Genomic DNA, 20000 nt, shown 5'->3' with positions numbered 1-20000 from the left:
CGATTTGTACATCCTTAGCCGGCTGCTTTGTTTATGGACGGAACCTCGAGGCCAATTACGAGCCTCAATCCTCATTCAGCCAATAAAGTCTGGTGGCTAACTGCGCAAGTTGAACCAATACCAAGCTTTCAAGAGGCACGATTATTTTACTCGTATTAAAATTGGTATCGGAAAAAATTCTCGGCGGACAGAAAATGAAAAAAACGTGCTGGTAAATTCGACCAGTAGTCACATCAGTCAATCAGTGACGAACCGGATCAATCATATAATAGCCTCTAACTGGTGAGTTCATGTAGTTTAGTAGTGTTCGCAGCCATGCATTACTTTCTCTGGTAAGAAGCGGTTTTGATGAGAACTTGTGTTCCCGTCCAATTTGGTTTTGAGACTCCTTTTGGCCATTATAGCTTATAGCGTAAGATTCCGCGATCTCAGTCACGATTGCACCTTTTTGTCACTGGGATCCAACTTGTTATGACCGGCTTTTGTCGGTAAACCTTTCCGTGTTCCCCTCGTCGAAACGGGGTTAGATCCTCTAGTCTACTTTTAAAATATACTTTCTGGTGTAAAATATCTATTAGCACTGAAAAGCTGACAGAACGACTGAAATTGCCCACGCATCAGCAGTTTCATGGATCATTCGGCAAATTTTACTGAACGCCTAAGCCACGTTAGAGTTGTCATAATCATTCAATAGCAATTCAAGTATTGATATTTATCAGCAGAAATAAGTTTCATCTCAAAATGATCGATATATAACTTTGTGGTAAAACTTCTTCGGTATCCAGCTCAAATAAAAAGTGGCTGGTATTGCTTGTTTTAGATGTAGTCACAAAAATGAAGGAAATAAGTTCTACTGATCGGTTTTTTTCAGTTTTTGTGGCGTTAGTGCGTCGCAATTAACCGAACTAATTCCGATTATTTAATGTTAGAATAAAGGATACCCCATTCACATTGTCCCCGTTTATCTTGCTCGGGTCACAACGACCTTCTCCTGAAGGTAACGTGATTTAAAAACCAGGAAAAGACATATATTCTGCTGTGTAAGGCACCCTCCATTTTGGACGACATAATCATGACATTTAAAAATAGTTTGCGCCCGCGAGGCATATCCGTGTGGCGTCAGTTTGCTTCAATGCAAGTAACATTTTGAAATGTCCTCAGTAATTACCAGTCAAGATTCAGCAACTCTTTGTAGCTTATTATGTCAAGCTTATATAACCTCTGAAAGGAACCGCGGTAAATTATAAGAAGTCCGCATTATGAAACTTGTTGTGCACTTAAACGGTTTCGTCTGCAAAACGAAGAAATCTAGGTCGTGGTCAGACATCAAGAAATTCTCGCTGTAATGCTCGCGGCTTGGATTTCGCACTGAATTGGTCGAAATGCGTCTCCTGGAGACCTTATATCATTTAGAGGTTGCATCAGTTTGTTAAGCATCTGCCTTAGGGTACTTTCGATTATGTGAGTCTTCATATCACCTCAAATAGAGAAAAAAGCAAATTTCAACAATGTAAATTTAAAATAACTACTGTACACCCCGGCAAGACAATCTGCACGTAGCGATAAACAAAAATTTCTTTTAACGAAACTCTATTGGACGCGCAAGCAGTAGAGAATCTCTTAGCCAATAAGAAGAAAGCTGCAGTATTGAAAAAGACCAATGATTCAAATCTCTAAACGCTCCTAAGATTGTTTTCAAAAGAATTTATTTTCTTGTGTGTTTTAAAGTCACGTTTCTTTTTACTTGTTAGCGAGCTATATGCCTGCAGTTGTTTAAACAAGTTCATATTGTTTACCTAGCGCCTGAGTTCTAGCTACAAGATAACGATATTTTATAGTATTTAATTGACCAGTATTCTCTAGTTTTTGTCACTGGCGATCGATATTTCCTTACCAAAATTTGAAGTGAAAACCTGTCTTAGCATGACAGGTAAGTCCAGCTTTTGTTAACAAGTCTCGTTGTGTTGCGCTCAAACTATTATACCGAGAGCAAACTGTACGGGATGGGTCAAAATTAGTTTTCTGCCTTGTTAGTTTTTGTTTTGTCGTTAGTTTTCGCTTTATAAAAGGCGAAATTGCTTTCTGTCAACGATTTGTACATCCTAAGCCAGCTGTTTTGTTTATGGACGGAACCTCGAGGCCAATTACGAGCCTCAATCCTCATTCAGCCAATAAAGTCTGGTGGCTAACTGCGCAAGTTGAACCAATACCAAGCTTTCAAGAGGCACGATTATTTTACTCGTATTAAAATTGGTATCGGAAAAAATTCTCGGCGGACAGAAAATGAAAAAAACGTGCTGGTAAATTCGACCAGTAGTCACATCAGTCAATCAGTGACGAACCGGATCAATCATATAATAGCCTCTAACTGGTGAGTTCATGTAGTTTAGTAGTGTTCGCAGCCATGCATTACTTTCTCTGGTAAGAAGCGGTTTTGATGAGAACTTGTGTTCCCGTCCAATTTGGTTTTGAGACTCCTTTTGGCCATTATAGCTTATAGCGTAAGATTCCGCGATCTCAGTCACGATTGCACCTTTTTGTCACTGGGATTCAACTTGTTATGACCGGCTTTTGTCGGTAAACCTCTCTAGTTGTCGAATGGATAAAGCAGATAATAAGATTAGGGCCGGATGCCAGAGAACCGACGGACAACTAGACGAAAATTTTCTTTTAGAGGATATCGAACACAAGAGAGTTGAGATTTATGATTGCTTTAACTGGAAGGAACTTTTTATAGATGGATCGTAGAGATAAAAGACATTTAAATTTGACATTTTGAAGGAAACGTTTACATAAAGGAAATCATGGAAACAGACAGAACATCTGAACGCTACTTATTCCAAAAACAAGCGACACTTACTGTATAAAGTGAAAGAAGAGTGATTTTGACATGATCAGTTTATTACAAAACATGTTATCCATGGGACCAGTTAGTGGTTGGCTATTGTAATTATGGTGACTGCAAGACGCGCAGCCAAAACCCTTGCACTCGTTATTCGAGGGAGCTCCTTTCGGTTGGCGCAATGTCCAGGTGGACCTGATATGATCAGTTTTGAATGGTATGTTCACGGATCATAACAAGCACCACGAAAGATAACAACCAGGTAACTTCCAGATTAAAAAAAAAAAGGATCGACTCTTGTCAAAGCTTAATGATTAAATAGTGAAGGTAATTATAACTTCTTGACTTAAAAATTGTAGATCTTGGACCATCCTATGTTGAGTGAAGTGTACAAACGAGGGAACCGTCCTTGAGGGAGCTGAGGTGAAGCTCCGCTGGATCTTCGTCTTTAAAATGTGCGTAGGAGTAGAGAGAGCACATTATAAAAGAGCTTACAATTGTTTATGGTTGAGGAAAATAATTTGATGTTTTGAAGAATGACATTAAAGAAGACACTGATTGTGATGATGATGATGATGACGACGAAGACAGTGACGAGGAATATGATAATTCGTTGAAATTGAAGATACTTTTGAGTACCAAATTCTGCCTGCGGGTGTCATGTATGATACTATTCGGATTCTTCTCTCCCAATCCAACTTATTTTAATTGAAAGGATGTGTTGACTATCTTTGGGCAAGGTTATATAGAAACAATTGTTAAACGCCTGGAAAACTAAACAAAGTAAATGAAGACCCAACGTTGTCTTACGCAGATTATACTTCCCGACAAATTGTAAAGTTATCCGACTTTTTGACGGGGTCCCAAATCAATAAAAGGACGGTGTTTTTTTTAATTATGTGAATGCTTTTTCCCCGAAGACTCTCACAGTGAGTCCGAAAAGACTCTGAAGTTATCTGACGGCGAGCACTGAGCGTTCGCACGCGACTCGTAAAAATTATTGAGGAGACTTGAAATCTGAATACTGCAACACCCGTTTGGTTCTGGCTCAATTCCCGTTTTAATTTAGTACAAAACCTCTAAGAAAATGAGTTTTATTTGAACTGTGTTTCGTAATCCCTCATTTCAGCAAGCCCTTTGGATGTTTGTATATTCAGCATTAAGCGACATCTTCCGTCCTTGGTCATTGTACTTTCCTTTATCGTATTCAGGTCACGGCTCTGACATATACTCAGGTAGGATTCTTATTCCTCAATATAAACTATTGCGTTAGACACAAAACCTTGAGGGGGCGTGAATTTTGCTTTACTCTCTAGCAGCACGAACGACAAAGAACAGGAATAATATCACGTCGGATGTAGAACAGGTTTACTGAAATTAAAGAACGTGAATCAGTTGCTCTTATGTGTGGTGTAATCAGGACAAATTTTAATCGCTCGTATATCCTAGTACATGTCCCAAATTTAAAAATAAATCCGACTCTACTCGTTAAGAAAGCAATCGTGCACTCATTCACGGAAAGGAGCCTTAGTGGACGTGACAAGATGCGCCTGTAATTACTCGTACTCGTCCAGCATAGGGACCGTTTACCGTGAAAAATTATCATCATATCTCGAACGAAAACGTCCACCATATTCTAGTTATGTAATCACAAGCTTTACATAGCTTATAGCTAACTTCTGTTTTGAGAGATAACACTTAAGTTTCATTCTGTAATTTTTCTATCGTTTTCTCTAATAACAGACACTTTTGTCTCTTTCTTCGACACCCCAGGCTTGAAAGTGGTCTACAAGACTATACGAGTTGCCAGCTGTCGCGGATGATTAGAGTTATTGCATCTAGTCGACATTTTAGAATGTCATATTTTACCCCGGTATTTTACACGTTTCATGTGCTTCTTAGTTTTTGTAAAGTTGCATTTCGCATTATTCTTCAGCTCAATGTAAATTTCACCATAATTTTCTCAAATGTGGCTAACCTACTAAAACAAGTAATATTTAGCTTGCAAATGAGTTTACGCAATTTTTTTTTCAAGCTGTAACACCAACCTGGTGTGGCTATCACTCACTCACTCAGCCGACTGCGCCGCAGTCGGCTACGAGCTTTCCCCAATTCATCCTGTCTTGAGCCATCAGCCGGATCTCTTCCGGTGTCGGAGGGTTATCTTGACACATCACTCTGGCGATGTACTGATGGAAGAGGGTCTTGGGACATCCTTCTTTCCTTTTACCGTGCCGTGGGTGGTATAGGGCATACTTATTGGCGGCAAGCTCGTCCTCTGGCTTCCTCAAGATGTGTCCAAGGAAGCGGAACTGCCTTTGCTAGATTAGCTGGACACGTTTCTCCTGTTGGACTTGCCTGAGGACTTGTTCATTAGAAATGAAGTCCAGCCTCTTAATCCCAAGCATGATTCTGTAGCAGCTGGTGGCATAGCTGTTGAGTTTGTCCTCCAATTTCTTTGTTAGTGTCCAACCCTCACAGCCATACAGAAGGATTGACAGGCAGGTTGATTTGAACAGGTTTACCTTGAGGTTTGTAGGGACTGACTTGGATCACCACAGCCTTTCGAGCTCCAAGAATGTGGACCATGCCAGTCCGAGGCGTCGTTTGATGTCACTCTCAGACGAGGACATCATTGACCCCAGATAAATGAAGTCATCCACTAGTTTTATGTCAGTATTGTTCAAGGTCAAGTTTTTCTTACAGCTGGTATTAGTCATGAATTCCGTCTTCTGCGTGTTTATAACTAAGCCAATCTTCATGGCTTCCTCAGCAACAGTATTTAGCTGGGCTTGAGCTTGTTCAAATGAATTCTCCAGGAGGGCTATGTCGTCAGCGAAGTCGAGGTCGTTGACTACTTCCTTAGGATAGCTGCTGGATCTTCTAGGCACTGTGGTGAAGCCATGGTTTCCCTCCGACCTTTTCATAGTGTAGTCAATCATTATGATGAACAGGAAGGGGGCCAGGACACCGCCTTGAAGAACAACTGTCGTAACCTCAAATTCTTTGGTAAGATGGGCGTCGACATTAACTGCACTTTTGGAGTTGGTGTATAGGGCCTTTATGGCCTCTACCAGGGGCTCTGGAATTCCATAGTGTCTTAGGACCTTAAACATTGCCTTCCGGGCGATGGAGTCGAAGGCCTTCTTGAAGTCGATAAAGGTGGTGAACAATGGAAGCTGTTGATGAATATCTGTTCAGCGCAGCTTCGTCGTGTGCGGAAGCCAGCCTGGTTACACCTCAGAATCGGATCAACAAAGGGTCGTATCCTATTTAGCAGGATTCGGTTGTAGAATTTACCCGCTATCGACATAAGGGTGATTCCTCTATATTTGGTCATCTCGTAAAGATTCCCTTTCTTGGGAAGCGGTAGAATAATGTTTGTGATCCATTGGGATGGTGGGATTCTGCGGACAAACACAGCATCACAGACCTGGTGCAAAACTTCTACCATTGGTTCCCGCCCGTATTTCAGGGCGTCAGCCGTTATGGATGCATCGCACCCCGGGGATTTCCCAGTTTTCATCTGTTTGATGGCCTTTCCCGGCTCCCCCTTAGTGAATCTACCAGTGTTAATTGGTAGATCTGTTTAGCCTGGGGGTGGGTCGATGTCAGCATTGTCTGACTTGTTATTCAAACGTTTCGAGAAATACTGTTGCCACTCAGACAGCAGTTCCTGTGTATTCTCGATCCGACCTTGTGCCATCTGCTTTCTTAACCTTTGCGGCAGCATTAGATGCCCTTATTCCAGATAACTCCTTCACCACCCTCCAAACAACATTGTGTTGGTTTTGGTCGGCTGCCTGTCTCAGCTCATTTAATTTCTCTTCTAGATATTTTATCTCATATTGCTCATAAGCTCTGTTCAATTCGGCATTTAAGTTTTGGCACTTTTCCCTGTTTTCTACAGTGCGGCTGGTGTTGCGAGCCTGTTTTGCCTTGTTCCGTTCTTCTATTAGTTTGTCGGTAGCCTGAAAGTTAAGAAATTATTTGCCTGTGTCAGTTTAAATTAACAAATACACCAATACATCACTAACGTTTCATGTTAAACCGGAGAATTAGGGAAGCAGATGTTCGAAGGTGTAATAGCTGTTGAGTTTCAGTATTCCGCAGTTATCGAGTTCCATAAGACGGTATAAAACTTAAAAATGCTTTGCCTTAAAATCAGAAAAGAACCAATTCACTGAATTCACCGTTGCTGTTGAGAAAAGTGTATGCCACGCAAAACAAGTTGCGTCTCGGTAACCTGAAAGTTAAGAAATAATTTGCCTGTGTTTGAATTAACAAATACACCAATACATCACTAACGTTTCATGTTTAACCGGAGAATTAGGGAAGCAGATGTGCGATGGTGTAATAGCTGTTGAGTTTTTTTTTTGTCAGTTATCGAGTTCCATAAGACGGTATAAAAGTTTGCCTCTCTGTTTTCAGCTGCTGTCGTATACGGCATTCAAATTGTCAGCAAATCGACAGCATTTAACTCTTGCAACCATGTAGGCATAACATATGCCATTAATTTATTTTGTTATCACACGCAGTTACAAATATCCCAGTTCGACTTGAATCATCATACAGTTTGGCAATAATCTTGATTTCACGTGCGCGCAACGCCCCTTCTTCCGGGCTGGAGGTAAAAAATGCGGCCATGGGGTCTGACATTTGGATGATTGAGGTCTTAATAACTTGAGGTCTCAAACAGGTTGACGATATTATTTACGAAAGCATTAATTGGTTAAGATTGCCCTTGAGTGGTTGAGAACATTTACGACTGACCAACATGACCGTGGCTTTTAAAAGCCTGTAGTCTATTCAAAAGTCATCTCAGTTTATTGTTCAGTCACAACCGGGTAACGCTGAGTTGAAGGTATACCAATTTGCCCCTTTTTATTCTTTAAACATTGCAAACCTAAGCTAATATGTAGTGGTAAAAAAATGTGAGAATGTTTCTTCATATGACGCTTCAGTGCATCTTTTCGATTAAAGGCATGGCCGCACCGTTCGCAAGTAAAGGAAATTCCATAGTGAATAGATTCCTTATGTCACACAAGATTTCTCTTCTGTGGGAGTCTCACAAATGTCACAAATGAAAGCCATGCTACTCATAAACCACTTGTCTCTGCTCCACACTCCGCTAGTACTCGTGTTGAAATGAATGTATGTTTCCTCGGCGACAGAATTTATCTTGCTATGACTACTAATTTCACTGGCTGAAACTAGTTGTCATTGTGGCGCCAATCAGGCATGTTCAGGCGTGTGGACATAGCTCATTGTGTAGTTTGTATATGTGCAATCAATTGTGACGATCCTGTTCAGGTTATTAAATATTCTCATAGGAAACAACATGGACGCTTAGTATGAGTGTAATCAAGCGTATCGGTCCCGTTGAAGTTATTAATTATTCAAATCACGTTTCATTAGAAAACAATAGCGCTGACTAATCAACGGCAGTAACTTCATGTAAGAAAAGAGGTGAAAACTTAAAAAAACAGTTTTTTAAACACGTTTGGGTGAAGGGTTAGGGTTAGATTCTCAGACTCGGCATCATATGTGGGTTGAGTTTGTTGGTTTTGTACTCTGCTCCGAGAGGTTTTTCCCCCGGGTACTCCGGTTTTCCCCTCCGACCTCAAAAACCAACAATTTGATTTGATTTTTTCTCATTTCAGTTGATTTCTGTCTACAGTGTCCCCAATTTGGGCTCCAGCGCCCCTTTCTTTTTCCATTTCTTTGAAACCCTGACTCACGAGAAATATTTACTAGCTGACAAGCTGTGGAGTAAGGATGTCAGATGGGAAACCAAAGTGTGATAATCGAATGCATTTTTGGACTCTTATCAGTGCCAGTAATTCATTTTGATTCTGTTTAACTTATAGATTGATGTTTAGCCGTAATTAAAAGAAGGCAAAGAATGGCTCAAAATATTACGCCTCTGCAAGAGATCATGAATTTCACATTAAAATCGTCAGCTGAAATTCCTCCCGAATTGCGAACGTATCGTTACATAAAACTGGCGTCCGCGATTGTCCTATGCATTTTATCACCGATTACAGCAATTCCCAACGCTCTTCTGTTGACTGCGATATACAGAGGTCCTTTGCGCTGTTTCCGAACACCGATGACTTATCTCATCGCTGGTCTTGCAGTGGCCGACCTTCTAACGGGAATCTTCGTGGAGCCGATGGTTGCGTCGTGCTACTTCGCAGATTTCAGGAACAAAGCGAGTTTGAGTTATCAATTGATGTATCGCATTGGTGGGATAATCTCTGGCGTTACAATAACAGAGTCATACTTCATAGTCCTTGCGCTTTCAGTTTGTCAGTATATCGCGGTGAGGTATCCGCACCAGTTCAAAGCAATTGTCTCTAGAAATCGGGTATTCGCTTCCCTAGCGGTCAGCTCTGTTTACATTACTTGCTTCAATATGCTTCAATTTACTGGCATTGACTATAAAACTCATTTAAAAATACACCTCATTTTACATGCTACGCTTATATTAGCCGCCTTGGTGGTCGTGCAAGTTATGCTATTCTCGTCTTTCAATCGTCACCTTAAACACAGCAGATTACTTCACAATTCATCCGCGCATATCGCAGCATCATTGAAAAACAGACACAGCGAACGACAATTTACAGTCATGATTTTCTATTTGGCAGCTATTCTTTTAGCTTCATGCTTTCTTCACGTTGTTGCTTTCTACATTTTTCTTTTCAAGAAGCCAACAAATCGTGAAGAGATTATCAACATCCACAGTGTACTTCTAATCAGTGACCTAATGCTTTACATCAAAGTAGCATTGGATGTATTCATTTACGCATGGAGAAATCCGTCTTATAGAAGAGCTCTTTGGTGGACGTTGTTGGGGCGAAGAACCTACAGGCGGGTCTCCGTTTGCCGTAAATCAACCGATGGTATTTCACCCAGACACCTGCATGCGCTAGAGGGACCTGGTACACAAACTGCAACTGCTGGCAAAGACTTAACATAATCGATGCCTCACAATCATTAATATTAATTGCAATTACTATGACCATTGCGCTCGCCTGCGCGCAGAGCCTTTGTCCTCCCTTCCATTCTCCAGCTTCCTCTGCGCGGGATCCTCTGTGATAGCGCGTAGACTCTACGTTTAGTTGTAATAAAACATTACCAACACCTTGTCTTCATGCAGAAAAAACTTATATGAGATAAGATCAGATCCAAAACTGAGGACACTTCTCATAGCCAAAGCTCGAGCGCGCGCCACAAATGAGAACACTTTTTCATCAACCGAGCGCGGGGTCGAGGGCGGCCGCAGGTGAACACAGGGGGCGTTGGTGAGCAGTGCAGAGTGAAGCACCTCCTTGACATTCAAAAATATTGTGAACGCTTTAAAATTTCAGTCGACTTTACTACTGCTCACCAGCGTGGTCTAATACTTCGAATAAAAACATTGCCATGTTGCCAAGAGTTTAGAATTTCGCAGCAAGAAACACTGCTAATTCACGGAAATTTGATCACAAAACGCAGGTCCTCGGAGCATCAGGGGGGCTCCCTATGAGCATTTTTTCGATGCGTACAGTTAGAATTTTCACATCCAAGTGTAATAAAGGTTTAGCCCCTGGCTATCTTAGCGATAGGTTTGCAACACGATTTTCAGTTTATTGCAATAAGTGTAGTCTAAACATTTCAGTTCAATTACAGATCGGCTGGGGCAGCGCACATTACTACATCGTGCGATCATCCTTTGAAACTCGCGCTTGCGCACTATCACTGATATAATAGCTGTCTCCGGACTTTAAAGAAACATCCGAAGAAATTATTTTTTAATGAACGTTTTAGTTAGATAAATTACATTTCCTTTGGAGAACTACTAAATGTATTAGTTTGCTATCATGTCAATGCACAGTTCTTTGTGGATGCACTGTTCTTATGTTCTATTCCGTTGTATTTCCAGGAAAATTTTTCTTATCTTTGCAAGCAATTTTCCAGTTTTAAAGCTGGAACATATCTCACCCGTGAAGTCATCATGTCTTCAGTGTGTCTTGATAAAGTCTCTGCAAATGGAAAAAAAGAGAATTGACTTTTCCAAAGAAGGAAGAGATCTCTGAAATACAAAACATTCGAGAAAGAAGTTTATCATTTCAAATGTTCACTTAATCACCACAACTGGCGCATTCAAAATTACTGTTTGATTTAAGTTATTATTCTTCTGGTCGTAAAAATGAACACAAAGCTTTGTATATGTAATCGCATAGGCTCGAGGACAATTAAGCATTAATTTCCCGCGTATTTTCAAAAGTTGCGAAGCAAAGAGGGCAATTTAGAAAACAGTTGAAAATACAAGTGAAATTAATTCTTAATTGAACAGACTTAACTGATTAGAGTGTAATGTGAAGTGCTAAGTTTCTACCCCATATGAAGCATGTGAGCGTTAGCCCTACTAATGGAAATAGGCCCACACAAGGACAGAGAAAAACTCTGACCAGGGTAGAAATTGAAACTTAGCACTTCACATTACACTCTAATCAGTTAAGTCTGTTCAAATATAAGTGCTACACGGCCAACGTTTGCAAAAACGTAATCTTTCCTTGTAATTCTTAATTGCACGAGGGCAGATTGTACGAGGGTACATGTTTATGACATAAAGGGCAAAATTATTGAGGGAAGCCCGTTCAGTTCCGAGACAAATGACAACACGCTCCCATTCGATTAAAGTTCAATTCAATAAATCGTTGCTGTCAAAAGCAATAGCGCTTAATTTAATACCCTGTTTTTAATAAAATTATTAACTAAAAAATAAACCAACCGTTCTACTACTTTGCATGCATTTTTACAAAGAGTTAATGCAATGTAAATCAGTTTGTGACGTCAAACCAGGAATGGACCCACTCCCCTTCTGACTCGGTCGTGAACAAAAGATGGTTGGATTTTCGCAACTTTCAATTCGAAGCCTACAAAATGGCAGGATTTGTTAGAAAAAATGGCCGCAATACGTTTCGAACAGTTGCAAAGATTCATTTTAGCGAAAACATATTTTGGGGTTAGGGGCACTTTAACCTCCACCCACTTTTGTTTTGGAGGCGACATACTTTTTCGCATCTCATTTGGCAAATGGGAGCTCCAGTCATCATGTCATAATCAGTCCATTTACACGCGCGTAGCTTTTCGCGTTTACCACTTGTTTCGCAGGCTACTATAAAAAATGAGGAACATGTCTCTCGAATTGTAAAATATGTTACATAAACTTCTAATCCAGCAAAATTTGTTTTCCGGTTCCTTTTTTTAGTTTATAGAGAACATTTCTTTCTTCGATGACATAATATTCGCGAAAAGGTTGAAATATATACATACAAGGCTAAAAGATATAAATTTATAAAACTATGAAAACAGAACGTTTTCGACTACAGTCGAACCCCCGGTGGCGACCACCTCTCGTAAGCGACCGTGAGGTCCCACTTTTAGGGCTAATAGTTTGAAATTTTCTTTTTAACCCGCATTCCTGGGAAGAGAGGGAAGTTTCTCAATGGGAAGTACCGGATTTTTTTTCTGGAAACTTACTTTATGCATGAATAAAACATTTAAAATTTTAAAGAAAAAAACGCACGTACACAGGATTCTATCAGTGGGAAAAAAAGAGACCACCTTAAATGTTGATAATTGATTTCGTGATAGACTCTTCTGTCATAAATATCTAGGCAACTGCTTTATTGAGGTACGGAGCAGGAATCGTCAGTTGGAACGAAGAGGAACTTCGACCTTCATTGAAAAGGTGGGCCTGTTGCAGAAGACCGCGCTCTTGGGAACTGGCAGGATTGAGGAAGGCCAAGGTGCTTGAGGAAGTAGACAAACAACTGTGCGTATACAGAAATAACAAAGATACTGATGATAATAACAACAATAATGACGATGATGGTGTCTCTGAATAATAATAATAATAATAATAATAATAATAAGAAGAAGAAGAAGAAGAAGAAGAAGAAGAAGAAGAAGAAGAAGAAGAAGAAGAAGAAAAGATAAAGATAAAGGAACAGCCGCCAACAATTATAGACCTATAACGTGCTTGCCATTAACATGGAAATTATTGACAGGCATAATTGCTGATGAGATTTATGAATACTTAGACTCAGAAGTGATGCTACCTGAAGAGCAGAAAGGTTGTAGAAGGAAAGCGAGAGGAACGCATGATTTACTGTTTATAGACAAAATGATTTTAAAGGAAGTAAAAACTAGAAAGAAAAATCTCGCAACAGCCTGGATTGATTACAAAAAGGCATTTGATTTGATCCCGCATTCATGGATTTTAGAATGTCTTAAGATGCTTGGAATAAAGGAAGAAATCAGGAAACTATTAGAGGAGAGCATGAAGAATTGGAGAGTTGAGTTAGTGTGTGGAACGGCATCACTTGGGGAAGTTTCAATCAATAGAGGAATTTTCCAAGGGGATTCCCTGTCACCATTATTATTCGTGATAGCACTAATACCGTTGACTCACATCTTAAGAAAAGCCGAGCCAACATACAAATTTTCTGATGATGGAGAGAGAATCAATCATCTCCTTTTTATGGACGATTTAAAGCTCTACGCCATGAATGAAAAAGGGGTGGACTCCCTAATCTAAACGGTGCGGGTGTTCAGTGAAGATATAGGGATGGAATTTGGAATAGGAAAGTGTGCTGTATTAGTAATGAAGAGAGGAAAAGTTGTTAAATCAGAAGGTATAAAATTACCGGACTACAAAACCATACAAGGACTGAAAGACGGTGATAGTTACAAGTATTTGGGCATATTAGAAGCTGACAGGATTAAGCATGAGGAGATGAAAGAAACAGTAACCAAAGAATAGAAAAGGAGGGTACGGAAGATTTTAGAAACGAAACTTAATGGGGGTAACCTTGTCAAAGCTATTAACACGTGGGCTATTCCTCTCCTGAGATATTCTGCTGCATTCCTGGACTGAAGAAAGTCAGAGTTACAAGATCTAGAAAGACCAGAAAATTACTTACCATGCATAATGGTCTCCATCCAAAGAGTAATGTCGATCGTATCTACATACCGAGAGAAGAAGGTGGACGAGGTCTGATTAGTGTTGAAGACTGTGTAGAATCTGCTACCTTGGGGTTGGAGAGATATATCAATGATAGTGATGAAAGACTGATAAAGGCCGCTAGAAAGATCAGCGGTGGTCATAATAATGAAACAGAGGTCGAGTATAAGATACGTAAGAAAAATGAAAGAAAGGAACAGTGGAGGGAAAAGGTTATGCACGGACAATTTGTACGACAGACGGAAGAAATATTAGGGAATGAATCCTGGTTTTGGTTAAAGAAAGGAAGTGTAAAAAGGGAGACTGAGAGTCTTATTATGGCAGCACAAGAACAGGCGCTTGCAACGAATCTGATGAAAGCTAGAATATATCAAACTCAAGAGGACAGTAAATGTCGAATGTGTAGAAAGGTGGATGAAAGCATAAATCATATTGTGAGTGAATGCCCTAAATTAGCACAAAAGGAATATAAAAGGAGACATGACTGGGTGGGTAAGAAGATCCATTGGGAAGTTTGTAAAGAGGAAGGTTTCATTGTCAATGAACAGAGGTATGAACATGTATCTGAGCCAGTACTAGAGAATGAGAGATGTAAAACATTATGGGATTTTACGATACAGACTGATCACGTAATAGAGGCAAGAAGACCGGAAATGATTGTTGTTGAAAAGAGAAATAAATGTCAAGGGCACCCAACGAGAATATAGTTCAAAACCAATTAAACATGGCATTGTAAAACGTATTTTTGTATTTAAACGGTGGATATAGGCATATTTTTATCCCCCAAAAATCCTTCATCTGTTCTGATTTCCTAGGTGAAAGTCAAGTGATCCGAAAATTACAGGGATCAAAACGTACCTTTTCGAAAATTTCAGCCAGAAAAAAGGCTTCCGAAAAAAAATAGGTGACCTTTTTAGGGTAAAAATCCTTTAAAAATGGGCAATTATACCATTTTTTAGGGGCTCGAAAATCCTAGGACAGGCAGGCAAGCAAGAAATTTTACAACCAATGTTCCGAAAATTCTAGATATCAAATCGTCTTACGAACAAATATTTTCCGAAAATTGACGTTGGGTGCCCTTGAAATGTTGCAAAATAATAGATTTTGCTATACCATATGATAGCCGTATTGAGGAGAAAGAAGTCGAGAAGGTAGTGAAATACCAGGATCTAGCAAGAGAATTGAAGAAGTTATGGAAAATGAAAACAATGGTAATTCCTATTGTAATCGGAACATTTGGATCAGTTCCAAAGGATTTAAAGAGGAGACTAGAGAATATTGGTATAGAGACCAAGATAGACGAGCTTCAGAAAAGTGTTATTCTGAACACGGCAAGGATTCTTAGGAAGGTCCTAGAAGTTTGAGGAGACTTGTTGTCACCAAGCTTCCTGGAGTACTGAAGTTCCATTGGAAATCCAATGTGCAAAAACAAGATAATAATAATAATAATAATAATAATAATAATAATAATAATAATAATAATAATAATAATAATAATAATAATAATAAGTAGCTAAGGGTAACCGTTTTCATTGGGACATCTGTAAACAGCTTGGAGTGGAATGTGGGGACAAATGGTACGACCACAACCCAGAACCTGTAACGGAAAATGAGGATATCTCACCACTCAGACGGACAAGAGGCTACCACACAATAGACTTAACTGATTAGAGTGTAATGTGAAGTGCTAAGTATCTACCCCATATGAACCATGTGAGTGTTAGCCCTACTGGTGGAAATGGGCCCACACAAGGACAGAGAAAAACTCCGATCAGGGTGGGAATTGAACCCACGACCTTAGCTTAGTCGGTAAAGCAGCGGTGATCTAATCCGTTCGAAATATATGAGACAACAAATGGTAGGAATTTCCCAGTTAGTGCTTCAAACCACTTTTTAACGCCAACAGAAGGGCGAAGCCCCCTAAATAAACAATACAAGGAGCCTGGGTATACATAAAAGGCCCTGGTACCTAGATCTCGCGGACCCATGATGCTTCGGTGGCTTTTTTCCTTGTGCTTCAAACCTTTCGGATATTTAAAATCGCTGAACATGTTCCATAGACGACACAAGTTGCGTAAAAGGACTCGCTACCGGTCGCCACCTTCCCGCCAAAACTTTATATCGTCGCCTGACATACATCATGAAGGGTCCCCGCCGAAACGGCGCAAGGACGAAAACAATTCCCTTCAGAAGATTCTTCAGTCGATTGAACGTCTTTCCAACCGAATAGACTCGTTAGAGTCCCGAGCAAATCAGCCAGAATCTATTGCAGATACTGATGACGATGCTGTGTCGATTATGGCTGGCGAAACGTCAGTCTTGGACATAGGTGAGCCTTTGGCGACCAAAGTGTCTTTTTAAGACTGCTACTACGCCCGTTGGGGCACCCGTAGAGCCTATTAAGGCACACGTAGAGCCTATTCAGGCACCTGTAGCGCCTATTAAGGCACCAACAGAGTCTAATAAGACATCAAAACTCGGCGAAATCTAGTGATGATCATGGGCTGTTCGACCCAATACTCAGCTGTCTATCTTGAGACGACGGAGCGTCCTCGCAGCCATAAACCGTTCGAGGACAAACCTCTTCCTAATGCAAAGCCACAAAACCGGGCTCAAAACCGGCCGAGTTGTCAAGGGGTCTCACGACAAATTTGGCACAAACTACAGGGAAATCCTTTTCTAGACGCAATAATAGTTCCCAGTCTCAAAGCAAACATAGAGACACCTTTAACAAGTATCAATCCACTGGGTATTCAAACCCTTCTAAATCTCAGCCAAATTACCAAGGGCCTCGTTCAAAAAACGGGCTTTTTCGTCCTCCTCCCTAGAAAGGACGTCAGCCAGACTCTCAGAGTGCATAGTGTCTTGGAGAACCCTAACATCGGACCCACAGATTCTCTCAATTGTTTCAGGTTACAAGATAAGCTTCCTCAAAACTTCTTTTCAAAAGTCTCAACCATTTACCGAAGCATCGGGTAGAAGGCACTCCTAATATCCCAGGAAGTGAAGGAGATAAATTATTGCAACAAGGGGCCATACAAAATACCCCTTTTACCAGAGACGGTTTTTACAGCCGCCTATTTCTTGTACCCAAGAAGGGAGGATCTATGCATCCGGTGATAGACCTAAGTTCTTTGAACAAGTTCATTGTAAACGAGCATTTCCAGATGGAAAACCTCAGTTGCCTAAAGACGTTGCTTTTACCAGGAGATTTTATGACAAATATAGATTTAAAAGATGCTTACCTTTCTGTGCCCGTGCACGAGACTTCTCGAAAGTTCCTTCGCTTGTTTTGGAAGGGAAGATGTTACCAGTTCAAAGCTCTTCCATTCGGCCTGTGTTCAGCCCCCAGAATTTTGCGAGAGCTCATGAAAACCTGTTGCTGCATTCCTGAGGAGGAAGGCCATTGGAGTCCTTATATACCTGGACGGCTTTCTTCTTTTGGCTGTAACAGTGGAGGAAGCTGTGAAAAATGCTCAACTGGTAGTGAGTCTCCTTCAGTCTCTAGGTTTTACAATAAACCTCAAGAAATCATTACTGATTCCAAGACAAGCGATAACCTTCCTGGTTTTCCAAATAGACTCAACGTGCATGATGCTATCTCTCCCGGCAGAAAAAACCGACAAAATTCTAGACTGTTGTCGCCGTCTGCTCGTTTCTCAAAGTATCACACTGTGAAACCTTCCAAGTTTAATAGGTCTAAAAATAGAAGAACCGTAGCTAGGGTAAAACATATTAATAAAGTATAAAAAACGCGCACTGGCTATATACAGTTAAAAGCTTTCGAGCTTTCGGCTGTCAGGCTACATTGAAGGCTGTAGCCTGACAACCGAAAGCTCGAAAGTTTTTAACTGTATATAGCCAGTGAACGTTTTTTATAATTATTTAATAGGTCTGTTAGAGTCCTCGAGACCAGCTATTTGGCGAGCTCCACTTCACGATGCCTTGATTGCCCTGTCACCGAGTGCCAGAGTAGAGCTTGCTTGGTGGTTGAAACACACCGTAAATGCAAATGGCAGTCCCGCACACCTTCCTACGCAGGATATGATCATCACAACCGACGCCTCCAAGAAAGGTTGGGGTGTCGTGCATCAATCCTTTCAGACCAATGGCAAATGGTCCCAAAAAGAGTCTCTCCAACACATCAATTATCTAGAGCTAAAGGCGTCCTTTTTGGCCTTGAAAACCTTTCTCAAAGGCAGGTCTCACGTAACCACATCTCTGCAACTAGACAATAGGACCGGCATTGCTTATATCAACAACAAAGGGGGTACACGTTCCCCCCAACTTATGACTTTGGCATTAGAGATGTGGGATTGGTGTCAGGAAAGAGACATCCTTGTGATAGCTTCTCACATCCCAGGAAGAGACAACGTCTCAGCGGACAAGGAGTCCAGAGAATTCACGGACATGAGCGAGTGGAAGTTGCACCCAATAATTATTCAGCCTTTTCTGCTGAATTGTCACACCTATCTATTTGCGAGTCGTCTAACCAGTCAACTCGCGGATTAAATCATTTGGAGACCTGACCCGGGAGCCATCCACACAGACGCCTTCACGATAAACTGGGCTACCCCTCCCCTTCAATCTGATATCGAAAACCTTGACGAAGGTAACAACCGACCAAACAGAACTAATTCTCGTTGCTCCAGTTTGGCAAGCCCAGCCCTGGTGGTGCTGAGACTTCTAATATCTCAGCCAGTGTTGCTCCCGAACAGTCCAACCCTGTTAATAACGGACCCGAACGACCTGAACCGCGTTCATCCAATGTATCCTCGTCCTCACTTGGCCGTGTTTCACATCTCTACCAACGTTTCCAAGCTGAGGGCATTCCAACAAACGTTGCCGATTGTTAATCAAATTTTCTTGAGTACTATCAAGTTTTAAGCGCAATACCAAGCTTTATGTCTAAAAAAGTGGGAGAGATGGATAACACGAGCGTGGAGGGTTTTGTCCAAGGGGCCCCATCTTTTATGCTAGATGAGAACATAGTGTTAAATTTAGAGAAATTAAGATGTCGAGATTTTTATTGGCTCTTGAATTTTAAACTACACCAGTCAACTCCAGCTCGCTTACAGCGTTGGAGTAAAATACTTTCAATTGACAGTGCCTCATGGGGAGAATCTTTTAAGATGTCATATAAAACATGTAAGGAAACTAAGTTAAGATAATTTAAATTTAAACTTCTTCACCGAATTATAGTGACCAAAAAGGAATTGAAAATATTTGGAATTAAAAGTGAAAGTGACTGCTTGTATTGCGGTGAATCAGATTCCATAGACCACACTTTTCTTGACTGCCAATTCACCTCGTCTTTTACTCGTCAAGTGGTGGGGTGGTTTAATGCCACAAACAATACTAGTTTCAATCGAGAACCTAAGGAAATAGTGTTTGGCTTGTTCAAGCAAAGCTTTGCTGGGCATGGGGCTGTGAGAAAGTTTAACTATACTTTTTTATACATGATGTATTACATCTATTCAAACAAGCTAAAAAGAGAGCTCGATTATTTTGTCTGAATTTGTTAATAAGATTAATTTTAAATACAAGGTTGAGAAATTTACATGATTCAAGTTACTTTATTCGCCCTCTTTGATTAATAACTCAGTTCTCGTGCATGCCAGTATGCGATTAGCTGCCTATTACATCCTGTTTTGGCTTGCATGTCAGATTATTAGTTGTATTTGTTTTCTTTTTCTTATTTATATGTATCTTGGTTTTCCAGTGCAATGTAAACTTCTGTTATGTTAAATAAATAAATAAAAAAAAGAAAAAAAAATACCGATCACTTAACGTCCTTCGTTCTGCTATTTCGTCAACTCATTCAAAGATAAACGGTTTCTCAGAGGGTCAGCATCCTAACGTTACTAGGCTCCTTAAAGGAGCTCTCAATAAACGTCCTCCAAAACCCAGGTATTCCCATACCTGGAATGTTGATGTTATGATTAAATACATGATTTCTTTGGGGAAGAACAGCACCTTATCACTTAAAGCTATCTCAATGAAGTTAGTCACCCTGTTTGCCTTTACCTGTCCTGAGAGGATTTCTGCCTTGGCTTCCCTGGATCTCAGACATTGCAGCGTCCTTCCAGAAGAAGTGTCTTTCAAATTCACTGTCCCAAAAAATCTGGCAGTGCGGATAAA

The 20000-nt window shown here is 40.5% G+C and overlaps 2 protein-coding genes and 1 pseudogene across 5 annotated transcripts in view; 2 read left to right on the top strand and 1 right to left on the bottom strand.

Annotated features, from left to right (window-relative positions):
* The window catches only part of LOC138026377 (lysophosphatidylserine lipase ABHD12-like), a 78678-nt gene that overhangs the window by 24184 nt on the left and 34494 nt on the right, over positions 1 to 20000 (bottom strand). The gene's annotated exons all lie outside the window — the stretch shown is intronic.
* LOC138026378 (adrenocorticotropic hormone receptor-like) lies at positions 1837 to 11573 on the top strand. Of its 4 annotated transcripts, XM_068873713.1 has the most exons (4): positions 1837 to 2371; positions 3202 to 3297; positions 3972 to 4077; positions 8713 to 11573. In XM_068873713.1, the coding sequence occupies exon 4, from the start codon at positions 8748 to 8750 to the stop codon at positions 9822 to 9824; it is 1077 nt and encodes a 358-aa protein (XP_068729814.1). In that variant the 5' UTR covers positions 1837 to 2371; positions 3202 to 3297; positions 3972 to 4077; positions 8713 to 8747; the 3' UTR covers positions 9825 to 11573. The 4 variants fall into 4 exon arrangements, with proteins under 4 accessions (XP_068729814.1, XP_068729816.1, XP_068729813.1 ...); XM_068873715.1 differs by lacking the exon at positions 3202 to 3297; XM_068873716.1 differs by lacking the exon at positions 3202 to 3297 and having other exon boundaries at positions 1881 to 1930.
* Positions 15909 to 18540, top strand: LOC138027376 (uncharacterized; annotated as a pseudogene).

The sequence above is a fragment of the Montipora capricornis genome, chromosome 12, assembly GCF_036669925.1.
Source record: "Montipora capricornis isolate CH-2021 chromosome 12, ASM3666992v2, whole genome shotgun sequence".
Taxonomy (NCBI): Eukaryota; Metazoa; Cnidaria; class Anthozoa; order Scleractinia; family Acroporidae; genus Montipora; species Montipora capricornis.
The sequence above is the reverse complement of the archived record's forward strand: the minus strand, read 5'-3'. Positions and strand labels throughout refer to the sequence as shown.